The 20,785-nt window shown below is 43.9% G+C and overlaps 1 protein-coding gene across 5 annotated transcripts in view; it reads left to right on the forward strand.

Moving 5' to 3' along the window:
- The first annotated feature begins 1,214 nt into the window (after nt 1-1,214).
- The window catches only part of nfatc1 (nuclear factor of activated T cells 1), a 46,305-nt gene continuing 26,734 nt past the window's right edge, over nt 1,215-20,785 (forward strand). For all 5 annotated transcript variants that reach the window (XR_014602468.1, XM_084080968.1, XM_084080969.1 and 2 more), the window contains exons 1-6: nt 1,215-1,623; nt 3,832-4,900; nt 5,464-5,623; nt 10,927-11,129; nt 13,655-13,827; nt 15,173-15,313. Coding sequence is in view for 4 of the 5 variants with exons in the window: in XM_084080968.1 (XP_083937094.1) it covers nt 1,605-1,623; nt 3,832-4,900; nt 5,464-5,623; nt 10,927-11,129; nt 13,655-13,827; nt 15,173-15,313 (1,765 nt within the window). In the remaining variant the exon portion in view is untranslated. The remainder of the gene's footprint in view (nt 1,624-3,831; nt 4,901-5,463; nt 5,624-10,926; nt 11,130-13,654; nt 13,828-15,172; nt 15,314-20,785) is intronic.

Below are 20,785 nucleotides of genomic sequence, written 5' to 3' on the forward strand. Positions count from 1 at the left end.
TAAATGTTGTGACATGTTTGGGGTCAGGGGCCAGGTCACCTGTTCTTGGGTCTCTTGCTTTGTTGCCATAAAAGTACAGCCCAGGCAGTAGCCATTATGCGGAGGAACCATCTGTTGTAATTAGTTGACAAATGTTTGCATCAAAGGCTCGCAAGGATTAGTCTTGTCGAAAATCTTGATCGAGGAGATTCTTCTTGCAGTATTGTTATGCTGTCTTCTGTCATGCAATGACAGCTTTGGCCTTGCACACAGAGCCAAAGCGAGCAAATACATGAAGGGTGTGGAAAGCATAGATTAATGAAGAACAGACTTCAAGAGATTTGAATAGCAGTGGTTGTCATTGTTACGATTTGTTATCTGTCAAATTACTTCTATGCTTTACAAGTGGTGTCATCCTAATGTGCTGTTCAGCTATTTATAAAGTTTATATTGCCTAGAATAAGAAATCCGTCAGCTGAAGCTGATATGTTCCTGCAGCGTGTAAATATGTTTTTTTTCCATTGCACTTGCAAGACCTGATTCTCCTGTGGCAATGATGTGACTTGTATATATATTGCAGCCTACAGGCTCATCGACTACCTTTGATAATTGGCCTTGTCTACAGCTGGAAACCCCAGTGAGTGTGTGTGAGATAGAATCTCCACTAGTGTTGCCATATTCTGTGAGAGAAATAAGCAACCAGGTCTAGAAAAACAAGCCCAAAAGAAGCAACTTAGACCACATGAGCACTTTGAACCTACATGCTTATTATTTGAAAATAGCAGATCTACAATGGTTGTAGATTGGCTATTTTCAAAAACTCATGCAATAAAATGTGGAATATTTGGAATATTTTTTTGAATCATTCTAACCCTGGCACAATACATTTTTATGAAAATAATGGAGAACCACTTGTATGAATTATAATGTTTTTTTTTTTGGAAGCAAGCCTAAATAAGCAACTACACTTTAGAAGCGAGGCCAAAAAAACGCAACCCGCAACTACCAACCAATTTTTACAAGCAACTTTACAGAAAAAGAAGCCCAAAGTCGCTTAAAATAAGCCGACATGGCAACACTGATCTCCACTTAGCACATCTGCTTGTAGGCTGTAGGACGTGGAGGAGGAGCGCGTCATCGCTAGAGGGGGCGGGGCTACTGAGGTGATCCCCGGGTTTATAAGCGCAGAAGTCCTCGCTGTGTGGAAGCAGTGCGTCACACACGCCCAGACCAGCCAGGATTCCCTCTATCACTGGTATTATTATTTCAACACACGGACACAAATATTAAAACCAAGGGGCATCCATTCCGTTAGCATCTCGGGCATGATCTTATTCCGCGCGTTCTGATTTCTCTGAAACAAAGTCTCATATTTTTTTTACCCCTTTAAAAAAAACTTGGATCGGTGTTTTTTTCCATGAACAATTTTTAATAGACTAATTTTAAGTTTAATCAAGTGATTTCTTGTTCGTACGAGTGCTACTCTACGGTAGTACGCTGAAAGAAGATTAACTGCAACAGCTGGATAACAGCCCCCTTTATGGATAAGCGCTCATCTTGCCCGTCTGCTACTTTACTCAAAGTTTGATTCCTTTAATATACGTGTTCGTGGTATTACAACGAAAATGAAAGCTGCTGAAGAGGGTGAGTGTGATGTGATTTACCAGTTGGCTCCCTACTGTCTTCATCTGCTCGCACAGTTCAGTTCAACCTAGCTCTGGTCCAGAGCGTTACTGAGTTCTCTCTAACGCTCTGCCAGCCGTGCTGCTCTGCTCATAGAGGGAAAATTCCACTGCCGTGCGAGGTCTCCGTCTTCAGTAAAAATAAACAACTATTTCCCTACTCACTGAAAAAAAAAGCCTGTTTTGTGTTGTTGAAAGTCTATTCTCCACGATGGAAAGCCTCTCAGCACCCCACCTTCTTTGTAAAATACCAGAATTAAATTATTCTATTTACTCCACTGCGCCCTCTACAGATCTGGTCAATGGTAATTTATATAAACCAGTTCTGTAGAGGGCGCAGTGGAGTAAATACAATAATAGCCATGTGGTCAACATATTTTATTTTCTGCCTAAAAAGTGTATTATACAGAGAATGTGGGGTGCTGAGAGGCTTCCCACCCTGGAGAATAAACTTTCAATAAAACAAAACAGCCTTTGTTTCGGTGAGTAGCGAAATAGTTTTGTTTATTTTGACTAAAGACGGAGACCTCGCACGGCAGTGGCATTTTTTGGTCTATGAGCAGAGCAGCGCGCCTGGCAGAGCGTTACAGAGAACTCACTAACGCTCTGGACCAGGGCTATTAAAGTTCAACCTATACACCTAGAATCAGGGATCCGGGCGGTTAGAGGGCTGAATAAGGACGGGTCTCATCATGAGACCCGTCCTTATTCAGCTCAAACCGCCTGGTTAGACTCTCATGACATTACATTACACACACACGTCACATTTATAAAGCAATGTTACAATAATTGTAATTCTTAACAGCTGGCTTCTTTTTGAAGGCTGTTCAACTTTTATATACATTGTATTAACAGTAAAACATGAAGTCGTTATTAAAGCAACTTGTGTGTGTGCCCCTCCCTGGTGATTTGGGCAATGAAGGCGTGTTTGGACTGTTGACTCTTCTGCTGACTGGATGGGCTCTTTAGAATCCAGTCTTTGCTATAAAAATACAAATTTAAAAAGTTTGACAACATTTTATGTTCCACGAAAGACTCAAACGTCAATATCGAGGATAGTTATCCAAAGGGAGTCCATTCTTTTACCTGTTGGAACTGGATAATCTAACCTAGTCCTCTGCAGAGCAACAACCCAAGTGATCTATTTTTAGAATACAGACATTGCAATGCTACTGTGTCACACCACAATGTTAAATGTGGACATAATTTTCCTTTTATTACAAGGAGTCATATGGTGCAGCACTGATGTCATGTCTTTATGGTTGGCCCCCTAATTCTTTTTAATTAGCCTCAGACAGGGAGCTGTGGTAGCTGTAGGCTGTCTGCCTGCCCATAGCAGTCATAGTAGCTCTCTCATCAATATCACTGTACTGGGTTGCTCAGCCCCATGTATGCAAACCACAGCCTCCATTCACATACAGTATGTAAGTTACTCCCCTGCTTCCCTTATGTGTATGACCTCAGCCTCTGCCACAGATTTTGCGGCAAGGCTGAGTTTCATATGTACTTCATAACTATATGGGCTGGAGGGAATTGGCATGGGCCCATTAACTTTGCTGAGCTGGGTAGCATGCACCTTTTTGGCATGCAAACAAACTAGATGTGCCTCCTGCGTTTATTTTTGAGGGACGGGTTGGAAAGCTGAAAGAAGCCAACAAAAGCACTAGTGTTATTATAGTGCTATGGCTGCCACTGCATGTATGTTCTGTGGCATAAATGTGACGTGTGGAATGGGAGGGAAATCACCTGGTCTTTTGTTTAGGTTATTTTTAGATGTGGTTTTAGAATGTTGGTTATTTTCTCTTATTTGTGTCTCACCTTTCTTCCTTTGTGGAGGTTGTATTCTGATTTAAATGTCATGGGGCCGCTGTGTGCTATTATAACTATGACTGTGTTTGGGGAAAACCCATAGCTGATGGTTTGAGGTCTATGGTTTTGCTCTCATTTAGAAAGAGAAATGTGCATGCTTTCTACATCACTACATCACTGGTTAGCCAAGAGATCTGGAGCTAGTTCCAGGCATGCTGTTTCTAATGCCATTATAGGCAACACTGCAACAGCTCCCATAATGCAAATTCTGGCAGCTGTTACAATAAGCCTCTTAGTAAGGGATCCAGTGAATGTGTGTTTGATTATTATGATTACAATTTCAATTTGTTTGACTTTTCAGATGCGTATAGCTACACCCCAAATGTCAGTCTCTCTCTCCTGGGCAACCCTTGTCTACCGTCCCAATACCACAGCATCCAATCCAGCCCCATTATATCGGTCTCTATCAGCCAGCCACCGAGCTACAACACCCAAGAGGACATGAGAAATGCGGGTTATTACTCATCCCCGAGTATCCGTCCAAATGGGGCCCCGGCGCTGGAGAGCCCGCGCATCGAGATCACAGCTTATGGGCAGTTTTCAGAGGATGAGGCGGAGGAGAGCAGCCTTCCCATCGGCAAGCGCGTCAACTCCATTGTGACGCTGACGCTGCCCAACGCCGACGGCTACCGAGACCCCAGCTGCCTCAGCCCTGCCAGCAGCGTATCATCCCGCAGCTGTCACTCCGATGGCTCGTCTTATGAATCGGGCTTCTCCTACAACTACGACAACTCTCCTCAGAACTCCCCGTGGCAGTCCCCCTGCGTGTCGCCCAAGGGCTCCACCCTCGCCCTGCCGGGTGAGGCCTGTGCCAAGGGTGGATCCCCGCGCCACTCCCCCTCCACCTCGCCGCGTGCGAGCGTGACCGATGACACCTGGATTGGTCAGTCACGTGGCTCGAGCAGGCCCAACTCCCCCTGCGGTGCGAAGAGGAAGTATACCTTCAATGGCAGCAGCGGAGGTGGTGTCCCGGGGTCCCACAAGCTCCAATTTCCGTACTCCCCCAACCACTCCCCTGGGCCGTCCCCACAGACCTCCCCACGCCTCAGTGTGACAGAAGAGTCTTGGCTGCCCAACACCAACCAGTACACCAACTCGGCCATACTGGCGGCCATCAATGCCTTGAGTACAGATGGATTGGCCGATCTAGGGGAAGGGGTTCCTACAAAGGCCCGAAAGACGAGCCTAGATCCCAACCACACCCTCAGCCTGAAGCTGGAGCCCAGGGGAGAGGAACTGAGTCCCGGGGAGCTCTGTCAGGATGACCATCTCGCTGCCCGTCTGGCCTTAAAGAAGGAGAGCTTCTGTGCTGGGTTCCTAGATGTGCCACAGCATCCATACACATGGTCCAAGCCAAAGCAATATGTCAGGTAAGGAAGTAGTGCAATTTTGAATTAGACAATGACTCCGGTCTGAAATTTTGAACCTACACCCGAAAACAATCTGTTCAAATTTAAAGTGAGGTTATATATTATATTATATTATATTATATTATATTATACAGTATATATTATAGTTATAGGTCTTAAGCAAGCTATAACAGCTCATGGCACAGCATTTGCAATTCTAAATTATTAAGAACAGTATTGTCAACAACTTCTGTTTTGAGAATCAGACTCCAGCCCAGATCCAAGCATGTAATGAGAAATTCAGCCCAACCCAAGTACACCAGGTCCATTGAGATTTGAGCAAAAATGTCAGTGTATTTTGAAACATGTTTTTGCATATTTGCAATGCCATGGTGAGGAAGTAGATTTTATAGAACAAACAAAACAAAACAAAATTTTTTCGAGGGTATCACAAGGTCCAGCCTATCTGTGCTGTTTTCGCATTCTACACGTTCCACCTTGATAAGCGCATCTAAAATAAGCTCTACTCCCCTCTCGTTTAAAAGTTGACGGGGTGAATGTGTTTTTTTTCTTCTTCCTGGTAGCCCATCTCTCCCGGCCCTTGACTGGCAGCTTCCATCCAGCTCGGGGCCATATAGCCTGCAGATCGACGTCCAGCCCAAATCCCACCACCGTGCCCACTATGAGACGGAGGGCAGCAGGGGGGCAGTCAAGGCCATGGCGGGAGGACACCCAGTCATTCAGGTCTGCTAGACTGCTTGGCTTTCCCTCTCGTGATTCGTCTTAACACACGGTACTGCCATTAGGCCAGGGCCCTCATTTGGTGGTATCACTGTTAGCCCCATCACTTCTCGCCTTACCACTTTCTCCATCTTCTTTTTTTTTCAACTTTGTGTTAAAATAGATGAGCTGGCGTGTGTTTTTTAGATCATGACCTGGCTATGATGCTATTTGAAGATGTCACATTTCTGAATGAAATACCATAGGTATGCTATTAGACAGACTGGTCCACTCAGCCAGTTCCTGTCCAGACATGGGTGACTCAAACTTTTCCATTGCGTTGCAGCGCAGACAGTTACAAAGAGAGGTGGTGTGGGCCAGTAAAGCTTAGTCATGAGCTTTTAACCAACTGTACTATAGCTTTCTGGTGGCCAAGCCTGAAGAGAAAGTATTGAGCAACCACCGTTCTGTTTTGGTTTTGAGGTTTCCTAGCCCCCCCACTCCCATCAAACTATTAGCCTGTCCACACCACTGACCTCCGTCTCAGAATGAATCAAAGAACCATGAATAATCAAAGAACCATGAATAATCAGAGAAAGGACACTGTAAAATCCTGAGTGTTCATGTAACCCTGGCAGTGTACAAATGGAATCAAATTGACTCTTACAGGTCCATTCGTATACTCAGAGCTACACTCAGAGGTTTCCTGTGAAATCAAGTGGAGTTGTCATTTCTATGGGATACCTTGATATTTTGCCAACGTTCTAATGTTGATTTTACAGTACCATTTTACAGTTTATATAGTACAGTAGTTACCAGGTAATAAAATATCAACATATCCCTTTAAGGTTGGACGTGTTGAACTGTAGTATCTAGACAGATGTGCTCATCATGGTGCTTTGTGTTTATGGCCACCCGGTGATCTTAACTAAGGAGGCAGCGGTTGAATGAGGACCCAGGAACCCTGAACACTCTGAACAATCCACGTGTCCCTAATCGTAACTACACATCTGTGCAGGGAACATGTTTTTGTCCTTGATTAGGTGCTAATGATTTAATGGACGTGCCCCGGCTGAAATAGAGCGAGTGTGTTCTATGTAAACCTCAACCAAACCAACCCAGTAAACCCACCCGCCACCCACCCACCCACCCCCTTCCTTCTTCACCACTTGCTTCCACCCCAAATGCACAGACTTCCCTTTGTTTAGGAAAGTTCCCGTGTGTATGGTTGACATCATCGCGCACCGCGTCCTGCGGAGGCGGAGGTGGGCAGGGGCTGAAAAACCACACACGCTTCTGGCAGGCCTCTGATGGAGATGCTGGAAGGAGGGAGGGAGGAACGTCGGACGAAAGCAACCCAATCTCCTTCTCTTTGCTGCTTCCTGATTACATGGTTCACTATGTTGCTGCAGCCGCTGCCACTGTGGACATTGATGAGCAAGACGAAAGCCTCTCGTTTGCTTCTCTGAGGCAAACCCAGCCCAAAAAAAGTTGACAGAGTTTATTCTGGAGGCATCTTGTTCTGTGTGGTTTTCTCTTTTTCTTTTCTTTTTCTGCTCCGCTACGTCCAGCATCCAGCACAGCTAAGCCCCCAGTGTTTTCTGTTCTTTTTCAATGCCATGGCCTCTGCCTCGAGTCTCAATCAACCACATTTTTCGCCATTACGCCAACGGCAGACTGTAGTATGCCCTCTCTGAAGCCGTGTGTACTGTCCTCACCACAGTTATGCAGGAGGTTTTCGTGCTGTGCTCCGGTGGGGAGGAAATACCCTCAAGTCAAGTCTGTGAGGTCTTTTTCGTTGTCTGAAAGGAAATCTTGTGTGCTGAGGAGATGAGATTAACCTTTTGGGTTTACAAAACCCAATGATATATTTGGACATTAGATGACCCCCCCCCCCCGACTGACCTTGAAGCATCCTAGTTTTTCAAACTAAAAGCTGTTTCATGTGATCCAAAAACATGACCGAGGACTAATTAGTCACACGTACCTTAAGTTTGCATTTACAGTCTACACACAAAGAGAGATATTTAACTTTGTCAATTTGACACCCGAAACGATTAGTAACACTTTACGTATCCACCTAGAGCATTGGTTCTCAAAGTGGGGTCCAGGGACCCCCAGGGGTCCTTGAGGGAGTTCCAGGGGGTCCCCAGCTAAATGATAGATTAGGCACCAAATGGACCCTTATGGCTCTGTAACTCTGAGAGTTAAATTGACATAGATTTTACAATATAAATTGCGGTCCAAGTGATAGAAATGCCATTAAATGGGGGTCTGTAGCCCTAATGCATTTCAAACTGGGGGTCCTTGAAATTAAAATGGTTGAGAATCACAGCTAGAGCAGTAAAAAATCTTCTCTTATGGGGATCCCTGGCATATCTTTTGAAATGGGGGTCCGCGGGCTAATAAGTGTCAATTTGGGGGTCCTTGACATGAAAAAGTTTGAGAACCACTGACCTAGAGTGCTAGATGGATGGTGGTTACAGCATCACGACAAGACGCCGAGTTGTCAATGACAGAACAAAACAGGCTTTCAAAATAATAATGAATTTCCTGTGATTGTCTAAACCTGCATAATTATGGTACTTCTAAGAAGGTCAAAGCAAACATCCAAACGTACTTGCAAATGTTACACGGTGAACTCTGGTAGTGTAGAAATGGACCCATAAGGGTGTATTTGTTGTAGGTGTGGCGTATGTGTGTGATCATCACTTGGAGCAGCGAGGTTATGTGATAGGAATGGAGAGGCTGCCCATGCAGTCCTCACTTGGCTCTACTCCTCTTTGGTGCCTTGAGCGGCCGGAGTCTTGGCATTCCTCTAGTGGGTGATAATGTGAACTAGGGAAGGGCGGCTGCAATGCCTGTGTCAAACAGCAAGCGTTAAGGAGTAATGGATTACACATAATGGTATTATGGTAATCTGATTACCACAAACTGGTTATAGAAAGAAAAAACGGATGCATCACTAATGATGACAGAAATTAGATAATAGCACCATTAACCACATGAACACTAGTGTTCCGATTCGTGGGCAAACGTTTGGCGAAAATAGCGGATCTACAATCTCACAACACGTTGCATCGCGTGATCGCGATGTGTTGTGAGCTTGTAGAATAGATCGTTTAGTATCTATATTTGGTGTAGAGGGAAAAAAGAAGGGAGCCTAGTATAGAGCTCTGGGGGACCCTGGTCAACTAATGGATTTTAAAGCCAAAGAAATCACATTCATCACATAACACCATTGAATTTAATGTTTTTGGTACCGATTATGTCACCGACTGCAATTGTAAGTGGGTAATTTGCAATCTGTAACGAAATTCATTTATGAAGAAATGTGCTCAGCCTTGTGAACAGGCCGCCTCTCACTCCATCACACACACTCCCTGCTGCCTAAATAAACAGCATTGCTAGGCAGCAACCCATTTCCTTACACAAATATACAGTGCTTTTGCAGGCTCTTAACCCTCAAAGGGATACTCCTCTAAATCACATGTTGTGCTTCCCCAGTCAAAGCCCTTGTTCATATTTTGGGAGCGTTCAGTTCTTTTTATATGTCAGTGAAGACAGTGCTTTTTATGTCAGTGAAGACAGCGGGCATCATTTATGCATTTTTTGCATTTTACATTTTATATTTTTGGCGTTTCAACTGATGCTCCTTTCCAAGGCAAACTTTGGAGCGAACGGTTATGGATTCAGTGTCTTGCTCAAGGACACATGGCTTAGGATTTAACCTGTGATTTTTCAGTTAGGCCTGCCCTGAATTATACACTGTTGTATGACGGAGTTGCGTGCCTAAAATAGCCATTATATACACTCACAGTACATCGCAGATGCGACACATTGTGTGCTATTAGATCTGTTATTTTTTACGCCATCATACGTCTCGAGCAGTCTCTTTAACCACGAGGCCACCCCGTTGTCCCCGCTTTATAAAATGTGATTTTCTTGTTATGAATCCCCTCTGTATTTCACTCAGCCGTTTTGACATGCCACGCTGAGTATTCTCCTCCTAATTTCTCACCTGTCAAGCTGTATAGATAACATGCATAGCTCTGGGGCAGCGTGTCGGCAGTAGCCGCTGTTCTCGAGTTTCAGATGGTGGGGTTTGGGCTCCATGCCTTCGCTCCGCAGTCTGGGTGGTTGAGGTCATCCTGGCAGAGGGCCCTCCTGTCAAGCAACACCTATAGCGATCTGGGAGTTCTTAGAACCGCCGAGCCAAGCCCTCCCTCCAGCTCTACAGTCAGAGAGCTTTTCTTTCTGAGCACCTCTTGCAAACCAAATCATGCATCCTGTCCCGGATCATCTTACTGATAAAAATCAGAGGTGGGGGGTCAGCACCGAGATGTTTTCTTGACCCTGATTGGCTGGGGGCTTTGTGTAATTGACGTGACCTTCACTTCACTGCAACACTGGCCTTGGTCTTGTCAGTGGGTATTGACCACCCTCGCAAATCACAGTGTTGTTTTGTGCTTGAAGGTTCTTTTTTTTTTTTTTGTGGTGGTCTGTGGCAGCGATTGCCCTTGAAATCCAACTACAGTAGGACCAACAGCCAATCAGTCCAGAATTGGACTGACATTAATGGAGAAAGTGTATATGGGTCCTTGGTGGTAAATTAAGGAATAAACTATAAAGGGACTGATACCAAGTTCCTAAATGGATACTTTGTTTAAGAACCTTCATCCATAGAGCATGGCTTCTTGTAGATAACCGTTTTTTTCATTATAGTGTGTGAGTGGTTGCTCCTTGGAGAAAACAAGTGAGCTTAACCACATGAACTGTAGCATCCCTACTATGGGGGAAAGATTCTGTGAAAATAGCTGATTTACAAGCTCACAACGCGTCGTGTTGTGATGCATTGTGAGCATGTAGATAGGCTATCTTTGACAACCATATTTAGTGCAGAGGAAAAACAGGAGGGAACTAAGTATATAGGGTTTAAGTGGGTATAAAAAAAGTTCTCCAATACCCCTCTTCATAGCTTTCATCTCTGTTCTTGTAACTTAATAATGTATATGACCTGTCAGGGATCACATAAATGTTGACTGGGTACTTGAGGTTTCCCTCTTCTAGTCCTGACTTGCAAAGGGAGGGATTTAGGAGTTGATGCTCATTTAACCATTATTGTAAGGACAATATAAATAAAAGCAATATCATGGGTTTGAATGTGGCTCTTTGACCATTGCTTCAAATCTTATGAAGTAATCGATAGTTGCAGCCCTACTTCTCTCTATCCTCGCTTACCTGTCATTCTTCACTATCCTGTCCAATAAAAACATTGAAACCTTGAGACATGCACAATAACATGACGTCTCCTCTCTGCCCCGTAGCTCCATGGCTACATGGAGAGTGAGCCCCTGACGCTGCAGCTGTTCATCGGTACGGCGGACGACCGGCTCCTGCGGCCACACGCTTTCTACCAGGTCCACCGCATCACGGGCAAGACGGTGTCCACGCCCAGCCACGAGGCTCTGCAAAACAACACCAAAGTCCTGGAGATTCCCCTGCTGCCAGAGAACAACATGAGAGCCATGTGAGTGGATATAGAGGACCTCCCCTGTTTACCCCCATGAAATGATGGAGTGACTATCTGAAAAGTTATGTCCATGACACCTACTGTAATAAGAGCCAGCTGTTCTGGGGGAGATCCGTGTATGTGTGTGTGGTTGGCAACTTGTGTGTGCGTGCGTCACGTGCGTGCATGCGCATTTGGAACGGGGTGCCCTCTGCACACAGAAGAGCGGGTTTCCCATTTTTATAAGCCTCTGCGATCAGATTACTGGAGGGAACCTCAAAGCTGCTAACGGGGGTCTGGGCTGTGTCTGAGCTCCAGGCGGTAGCAGCCTGCTAGCCTCAGCACTTTCTCCACTTTTTAATGGATGTAACACATAGGCTCCCCTTATATAACTCCTGCAGCTCAGGATATGGTTTCCTCTTTCTTTCAGGGAGGACACGCCTCAGAGTGGTTACGGTATAGGCGAGGGATTTGTTTGAGATTTATTAATTCTGACATGCATTCTAACGTGACGTATAGATGCTCTGTGGCGCAGCACAGAATAGAGGCATTGTAATATTTCACAAATGTGCATTCATCGTGATTTAGGTCGTCAGGATTAGAGGCATGTCTTAAATTATGCCATGAATCAACTTCACTTTCAGTTTTTCTTGAGCTTTTCTGGCGTAGGGCCACTAAAGCTGCTGGCGTGCTTGAGAGCTGAGAACGAATCCGTTCAACTCATACTCTAAAGCGGGCCTGCGATGGATCCAGAATGAGAAAAGTTGTTTCTTCTCATTTTGGCACTATGCTGTTTGAATCTTTTTTTTGTCAGGCGTTGAATAGACACCTCGGAATGCGGTTTTGTTCACAGCACAGTGCAAGCTGTCTACGTAGGCGGAGAGCTGAACAGCTGGGGTTCGAGCATCAACACCTGATTGCTTCTCCAGTAAAGCACCTCAATGGCTGGTGAAGAATGTCAGGGAGTGTTAGAATAAGTATAAAAGTTGACAGTTAACCTGAAGGGGAGTGATATTTTCTTTGGTTCAAATAAGTTATCTATATGCTCTATATTCCATCTAATCTCATTGCTGTTAGAGAATGTTTGTTAACAGGAACAGTTTAGTAAACAGAAAATAAATTTTCAGGCCAGGATACCAATTTTGTCAAGCTCATGAAGGATACAAGATACACAAGTGAAATTGTATGTGATGAACCAAAGAAATGAGCACTATTGACTTATTTCTTTATTATGTTATTATTATTATATCATATAATACTTTATTATCTTTGTAGGGTTCTCTCTCCTGATTGGATAAAATTGGTATCCCAACCTGAAAATAAAGTTTCTGTTTACTAAAGCTGGAGAAATTGGGAGACTGTTACTGAACAAACACTCTTTAATATTTCAACAAAACCTTTTTTTTTTTTACCAAAATGATTTTACTTACACTCCCCTTAAGGAATGTAGCATCGAGTAACAAGGAGATGAGAAATAACTCAAATTTAGTGTGGAGAAGCAGAACTATTAAAGTGTGAAACGTTAGATGACAATGCATAGACAGAAGAGGAGGGGGTGAGCGAGGTTTGAGGGTGAGGTGTTTATTAAGACTTAAGAGCGATGAAAGTTAAGGGACTGTAAAAAATATTATTTTTTAATTATAGCCAATGGGGTTCCTTGGCCAGGAGACCTGTAGAGATAGCAATATTGGGGGAAATTCCCACAGGGGTTCTCTCTTGTACCATTAAAAGGCTATTCATGAAGCCATTATCATTCACAGTAGTTTGTTACTGTGGATTGATTTTGGTATGGCTGTATTGCAGTGTGAAATCTCTGTTGGGTATTAATCTCCTGCTGAAATCACAGCAGTCAGATGACCGTATTGAGGAGGTCTTAGGAGTGAAATCACACTTGATTAACCCATTAAAACCAAGAAAGCATCTGTGTCATTTTAGATTTTTGCGTTGGCTATTAAAAAATCACACCTGTGTGAAGGTAGCGGCGCCTTTGATATATTTTGTCATAGATATGTGTTTCTAGAGAAACAATATCATAGTGATGTCATGAATAGTAACATAGTGATGTCATGAATAGTGACCAATCAGAACGTTGACGGACCTGACCAATCAGAACGTTGACGGACCTGACCAATCAGAACCTTGGCGAGCCTGACCAATCAGAACGTTGACGGACCTGACCAATCAGAACCTTGGCGAGCCTGACCAATCAGAACGTTGACGGATCTGACCAATCAGAACCTTGGCGAGCCTGACCAATCAGAACGTTGACGGACCTGACCAATCAGAACCTTGGCGAGCCTGACCAATCAGAACGTTGACGCAAAAGCCAGGTATAGAGGGCTAATATCCGCTCTATACCTAAAGGTATAGAGCGGCTAGCGCCGCTAAAAATATCAGATATATAAGCTCACAGTGCAAGTGTGAGAACTACTGATTCATTTAGGAGGCATTTGTAGAATCGACCTCAGGTCTTAATGGGGTAAAAGGTTGATAAAAGGTTGTCATCTGCCTCAACTATTCCATTTCTGTCTCCACCCATCCAGAATCGACTGCGCGGGGATCTTGAAGCTCCGTAATTCGGACATTGAGCTCCGCAAGGGCGAGACTGACATTGGGCGTAAGAACACCCGCGTTCGGATGGTGTTCCGGGTGCACATCAGCCACCCCACAGGCAGGACTGTGTCCCTGCAGGCCGCATCCAACCCCATCGAATGCTGTGAGTATTAACAAACTTACAGTGAGCCCTAAAGTTATTTAGCCGAAAATAGCTGATTTACAAGCTTACAACACGTTGAATCGCGAAGTGTTTGTAGATCTTCTGTTTATATGATTATTATGATGATCTTCTAGTTACATGGCTGTTCTCAAATTATAATATAATTTTTGGCTATAATTACATGCCCAAAATGTGGATGCAAAATGTTTAAAATGGTTTACTCGGAAGTGATTAATGGATAACTTAACGCTGAGGATGTTGTTGTGAACAACTCTCTATATATACTGTATAGACTATATCATCTTGTGACCCAGAACAACTTTATCTTGAGTCCCTCGGGCAGTCCTGACTACTAGATTGACAACCACTGTTTGAATATGCAGCATGTTTATACAGTACTGTGTGTGTTGTGTTTACCCCAAAGACTTAACTAGGTCTTTTGTACTGTGTCTTATTTGTACCATTCTCATTTTGTAACGCACTTTGTGACCACGGTTTTAAAAAGCACCTTTTAAATACAGCTTTACTAATTAACTTCCATGGGGCTCTCTTCCTCATGGCTCATGCATCTAAATCATCATTGTGTAATGTCTGTCCACGTTAATGGTCAATTAGGCTTTGTTCAATAACGTCTATTGACTTCATGCTGTACAACCTTTCAGTGAACTGGGACAAACCCCAGCAGATCAGCTTCTGTGTCATGTGGTTCTGGCACTGATAGCCACCATACAGATCAAGTCTTATGAGGTAACTGAAAAACAGTGGTATAATAACTATGAACTCAGCCCCTTGAAATAGACTATTGTCGGGTTGTTAAACCGTTGCCATAAAGCGTTCAGTTTTGACCAAAACGTTTGTCCAGAACGAGATTCTATTGTTTCCAAAGACTTGACAAGATTAATTGCAACTATATTTCACCTTTATCTATCCATATTAGTCACCATGAAATTGACTATCAGTTTTCCAAGTGAGATGTAGTCAACTCTGCAGTAGCAGACAGAAAAAACAATGAATACAATTCACAAAAATAATTTCAGGAAAAAGTCAGAAAGGAAGCGAAAAGGAGCGGGGGAAGAACAATGATACAATGATAAAAAGTTCATGGCAAGATGTTCGTACCGAATACCAGAATCACAAAAATAAACACAGATAATTTCTCTCTCTCTAACGGCAAAGGAGAGTCTAATTTCTTACTGAAAAGGGGGCAGGGCCGCAGAAGCGACGGCAGCTCCCTGAAAGCCGTCTGAGGTTGAGATTCTAACTTGGATCTGGATGCTCGGGTCTGCATGGGGAGTGGGTGTGTATTAGCTGAGCATTGAGGACAGTTATTCTCTCCCTCTCACAGCCCAGAGATCGGCCCAGGAGCTGCCTCTGGTGGACAAGCAGAGTCTGGAGACCTGCCCTGCCCCCGGTGGGGAGAGGATGCTCCTTAACGGACACAACTTCCAGCACGACTCCAAGGTGGTGTTTGTGGAAAAGGCCCAAGGTAGATGAGGGTATTTTTGAGCGAATGTTGAGCTGTTTAGAGGCAGCTGTGTGTGTGTGTGTGTGTGTGCGTGTGTGTGTGCATGTCCAAGACTACGTGGTGGATGTGCATATGTGATTTTGTGTGTGTGTTTCCCTCTCTGTCACTGGAGTAACCCCAGGACTTCTCCCTTTCTCTCGCTCTCTTTCGCTCTCCCTCCCTCCTCTTTCCCCTGCCGTCAAAATATCCTCCATGCTGCCAGAGTGCCACATGTGGTGCACATTAATGCGCTGTATTTTTAACCCAGCACATTTACATTTGCAGAAGTTTCCATTGCCTGTTCAGTGGAGGAATGGATCACAAATGCAGCATATGCTGTGTGCCTGTGCGTGGGCGTGCATGTGCCGTGTGTATTTTATGCATGCACGTGCCCTATGCATGCACACTTTACATGTGTTTCTGTGGAGAGTGCGTGTTTGTGAAGTCACATGCGTGTGCGCGCGTGCACACACGTGTGTGTCTGTCATCCCCCAGCAGTATTTGTTTCTCTTTTTCTTACTCTAAGCCCTTCTGGTTTGGTGGGAGCAGCGAGTGTTCCCAGATGTTGATTCGAGGTGGTTTACAAACAGCAATTTCCTTGATTAGCTTTAGACAAGCAACGTGAGCTATGGTTTGGGCCGAGGCTGAGTGATGTAAACACGTGCGATGCTATCAGCCCCCGGTGAGTCACCCAATGGAGAGGGAAGCCGTCACATTGTTCCACCTGTGAAAAAGAAAAGTCCTGTGGGGGGGACTCACAATAGAGCAGTGGGATTGTTTACCAAAACAAGAAGTGATTGTGCACGAGCAGGCTTTGTTATCGCCTCTCCGATCTCTTTGACTCAACCAGATCCCAAGAAAAGGGGGATGATCTATTCGCTTTGTGTTGACAGAGGAGAGCGATTTTTCTAAGCAATACAACTCTATACAACGTATTTTGAGTTTGGCTCAATAGTTCTTCAGTTGTCTGTCCACAGCGGTTCAGAACTCCTCCAGGTTCTGATGAGCAGCTCTGAAGCCAACTGTCTTTAGGGCCGGGTGCTGTGCTTCTGCAGGCCGGCTGTTGTTGATGGTGGGTGTGCTCCCTTGTTTTTGATGAGGGTTTCCCCACGTCTGGCACTCACATTGGATTCCTGGGCAAACCTACCATGGAAACACCCTTAAGCCAGGCTTCCACCACTGCCATACCCCCCCCCCTCCCCAAAATCCTTCCAACCCTTTATCCAAGCTGCATCTCATGTGCCTCCATATCCCAATTCATTAACTCTGTAAAGCTGTAAGGTCCCTGTGGATCCCATTGAACCTTCTCTACAGCTGGTCTTCGAGTAGACAAATAGGTACAGTAGATAGTTCCTTCATTCCTGGGGGAGAGACCAGGGCATCGTCATGAGATACTAGTAAAGACAAAGTGAATTAAAGAAACAAAACATTGTATCCATTGTAAACATACTATTTCACCTATGGAGACGTTTCCCAATAATGTTTATACATATTTTAACTAGTGTCTGTGTACACACATGTAAAAATAGGATTAGGAATTTATATTTTTTATATGCCTTACTTTTAAATCATACTGTTTTTATTGTTGTTTTGCTCATGCCAAAGCAGAGGACTGAGAAACTGTTTAACGATCAGCCTCATAAATCCAGGGTAGTGGATTCTGCTGCCGAGAGCTCAACCATTTATCTTACCAATGTGCAGTTTTCCTTCATATATTCCAGCAAAGAACACCCACAAATACAAGTCTCACAAGGCAAGTTGGACCATAACATACTCTTAAGTTGGACGTTTGTATGTATCAGTGTCTGCAACCATGCGTTTCTCTTGGTGTGTGTATCTATGTGGATGTGCAATGTACGTACATCAGTGTGTGTTTGTGTGGGTGTGGGTGTGTGCACGTGTGGGTGAGAGAGTGTGAGTGTATGTGCATCAACAAGCATGTATTTGCATGTGTTTGTGTGTGCATCTGTGTGACTGTTGCTCTCCACACGTCATGCAGAAGGGAATCCCTATCTCCCTTAAAGGGACATTTCACCCCTGGAAGAAAATGACCCAATGGTAATGAAGTTTAGGACTCAATTATTATTATTTTTGTGTATGATCTGTGTTTTGAGATATCTAGTAATCTTCTACCTTCTCGTGACGTTATTTACGTCACGAAATGTTATGTCATTCCTTTTCCGCACTACATGTTGTCTCGACGCGTCTCACACAGACCAGCTCCAAAGACCGCCCCAATGGGGTGTCCCCACACAGTCACTCCCATTAGCTGCGCCCCCCGTTGCAGAGTGAGACTTTACTTTACCTGAGTTATCTTCTGATAGTTGTACTTGAATGTTGACATGAAATAATAATCCTGTGTAGTGTTTCATAAGCTCAAGCGTGAAAAAAAAAAGACAGCGTGGAGAGGCAGCTGGTAAACAAACCGTCGCGAAAGGCTAGGATAAAAATACCAAGGATTCGACAGTGATGTCACTACTATGCGACACGGAAGTAGAACTGCATGAAGATAGCAAGGATTTGACAGTGATATGACATCACTAACGAATCCTTGGACATATATGTAACTAGATGAACATGTGCTAGGTTGACGTTCTTCAGTCAGTGTTGCCAGATATTGTGAGAGAAATAAGCAACCAGGTCTAAGAAAACAAACCCAAAAGAGGATAACTAGGCCAACTTTACCTAGACATGTACATGGGATATTATATATTTGAAAATTGCCGATCTACAAGCTCACAACGCTTCGCTGCCCATTGTGAGCTTGTAGATCTGCTATTTACAAAAACATCTTGAGGGGGAAAAAGTGCAAAATGTGGAATATTTTTGACAAATATCTGTTAGGGGCTCCCTGGCACAAATTATAATTTCAGATGGGGGACTGTGGAAAAATACATGAACATGTTTGAGAACCACTGGTTTAAACAACAATCAAAACATTTGGAAACAAGCCCAAATATCAACTACATTTTAGAAAGAAGCCGCTTATAATAAGCAGACATGGCAACACTACCATGCTGTTTCAACGTCGTTGTTGGAGATCACACCCACACAGAATCTCCCCTGCCACAAGGAGGGGCAGTAAACCAAAAGCATTATGGTCATTGTAGTAATAAGCAGTCCAGTCAAAACCTAGTCAAACACACAGATTTCATTATTTTTATGGCCATAGGGTGCAAATTTTAAATTGTGCTACTGTTATCTACTACAAATACTATTACCATTGAGTGATTGCAGTTTCTTCCAGGGGTGAAATGCTCCTTTAAGAGAGCAAGATAGAGTCCATGCTACCACCTGCTCCCAAGTACTTCTGCATCCAGCCTCTAAAAAACATAGCAGTCATCCTCGTCTGCCCCTCCCTGTCTCAACACAGAGATCTATGATAACATCAGTTCAGTTGTCACTCCTGGTTACAGCCAATCAGTCATAAGAGATTACTATACTGTAGTACTGCAGACATCAGCGCTGTAATCTGAGCTTCGCTCAACCTGACCTCCCTTTCATTCTCCCTGCCCCGGCCTGCCCAAAAGATGCTGCCACTGATAAAACCCAGTCTGTCCATTTGGGAAATTAGGGCTTGCTCTGCACATGTCCTTTATTCACCCCTGGTCTTTTGTGGTTCAGTGTTTGAGGTATTTAAGGTGCTACTGGACAGTTGGGTGTTTTCACTATGTTATCTGTAAGGAAAGAATGATAGTGACTGCAAATAGGAAGAAAAACTAAGTATGTGTGTTGAGGCATAAAAATATAGGGTTACTATTCAAAAAGTACAGTATGTCTGAATATTGTATTTATGAAGTAGATCATATTCTGTTAAATCAATAATAATAATCACCATAATAATAATAATAACAACAACAACAACAACTACTACTTTTAAAACACTTAGTATGATCAATGGTGTCAAGCTGCACTCAAGTCTAACAAAACAAGTACTGTATGTATGGGACCGTCATCGGTGTCAGCATTCATGATAGTTTGTGACTCTGCAGTCTTGCTACTGTGATACTGTCAAAATTCGTACTGAATATTTTCAAATATATTATTGTCTTTCACGGCTGCCAGAAGTTGTAACAAGACTAGAATTACAATTTAGAAATTGGCCTGTAATTGTAACAGATGGTTGGGTTAAGACCAGGCTGAACTCAAGTAATCTTAAAATAATCAAATTGGCCGGGTTTAAGAGACTTTCAATAGTATGAAATGAAAATCTAGCCAACAGTCTCTTTTAAAATTGCCAATATTCTCATTGATCCAAGGAGATGACCCTGTATTATACTTGCATATAATAAATTACTGAACATCACATAGAAATTGCTCTAGTAGTTCAGTGTTAGTGGATAAAAGTCATGAACCCGCTTGGTTTGGGTGGAGGCTCTCGTGCTTAAAAAGTTCAGTCCGGTTCAGGAAAGTTGTAAAATTGTCCACATAGGGGGATGTCTCTGTTCCTTCGGCGACCTTTAAGCCAGATGTGTAGTTGTTGTAGGCGGCTGAACTTAATGTCCCCAAAATGTGTGCTGTTACTTTTGCAAAGAGGAGTTATTGTCTGAATATGTGAACAGTATTTGTCATGACATATTATAGTATAAAAAGGATAGGAGAGAATAGGATAGGAAATATAAAATATGTTCATGACTCTGTGTATTGTGTATGATTATATGGCATCCTGGTATAGTATAATATGCCATACTTTATATATTTTGTGTCTGGGTAGCTCAGTTGGTAGAGCTCTCGCCTTTGGCCCACAAGGTCATGGGTTCGATCCCGAGCACCGCCAACTCGGCGTATGAGTAGCACGGCTGGGGTACGACACGTCGTGCGGTAAGTATGGGAGCTGATGGTAGGTGTGGCGCTCCACCTCAGCAATCCATCTCACAGGGGTCTCGCACATTGTAACGGGGATAGACTCCCACGTTCTCGGCTGATAACGCTGACCTACTTACTTATATATTACTACTCGGGGACCACGCAATTTGGGAACGATGTGAATCGGGAACAAGGGGAAGTTGGGAATGCATGCCCCACTCACTTATGCAATAATTATTGTACCTGCTGTCAGAGTACTTGCTGTACGCATTGTTAGAGTACCAAGTGCGATAACCACAGGCACCGGCCTACTCGGGAATGAAGTAAGTTGGGAATTCATGCCCCACCCGTTTATGCAATACCCATTGTAGTTGTTTACATTGTACCCATTGCAGCCGTTCTCAGATTATCCAGTGCGGTACCCACTACCATACGACCAATCTGCTAAGTATGGAGATACAGGGATCCCTGAAGTCAGCAAGAACTGTTGACGGTGTGTTGATGACATACATGAGGTTATGCGATTGGAGTTCCATTGTGCATGCTGCCACTTATATTGGCGAAGCTGCAAAAACATGACGCAAAGCTCAACCAATCAGTGAAGCCAACGGCTCGGGTTGGCCAATCAGGGAAGCCGATACCCACACC

The sequence above is a fragment of the Gymnoscopelus microlampas genome (genome assembly GCF_963454915.1).
Source record: "Gymnoscopelus microlampas genome assembly, chromosome: 15".
In the NCBI taxonomy this organism is placed as follows: Eukaryota; Metazoa; Chordata; class Actinopteri; order Myctophiformes; family Myctophidae; genus Gymnoscopelus; species Gymnoscopelus microlampas.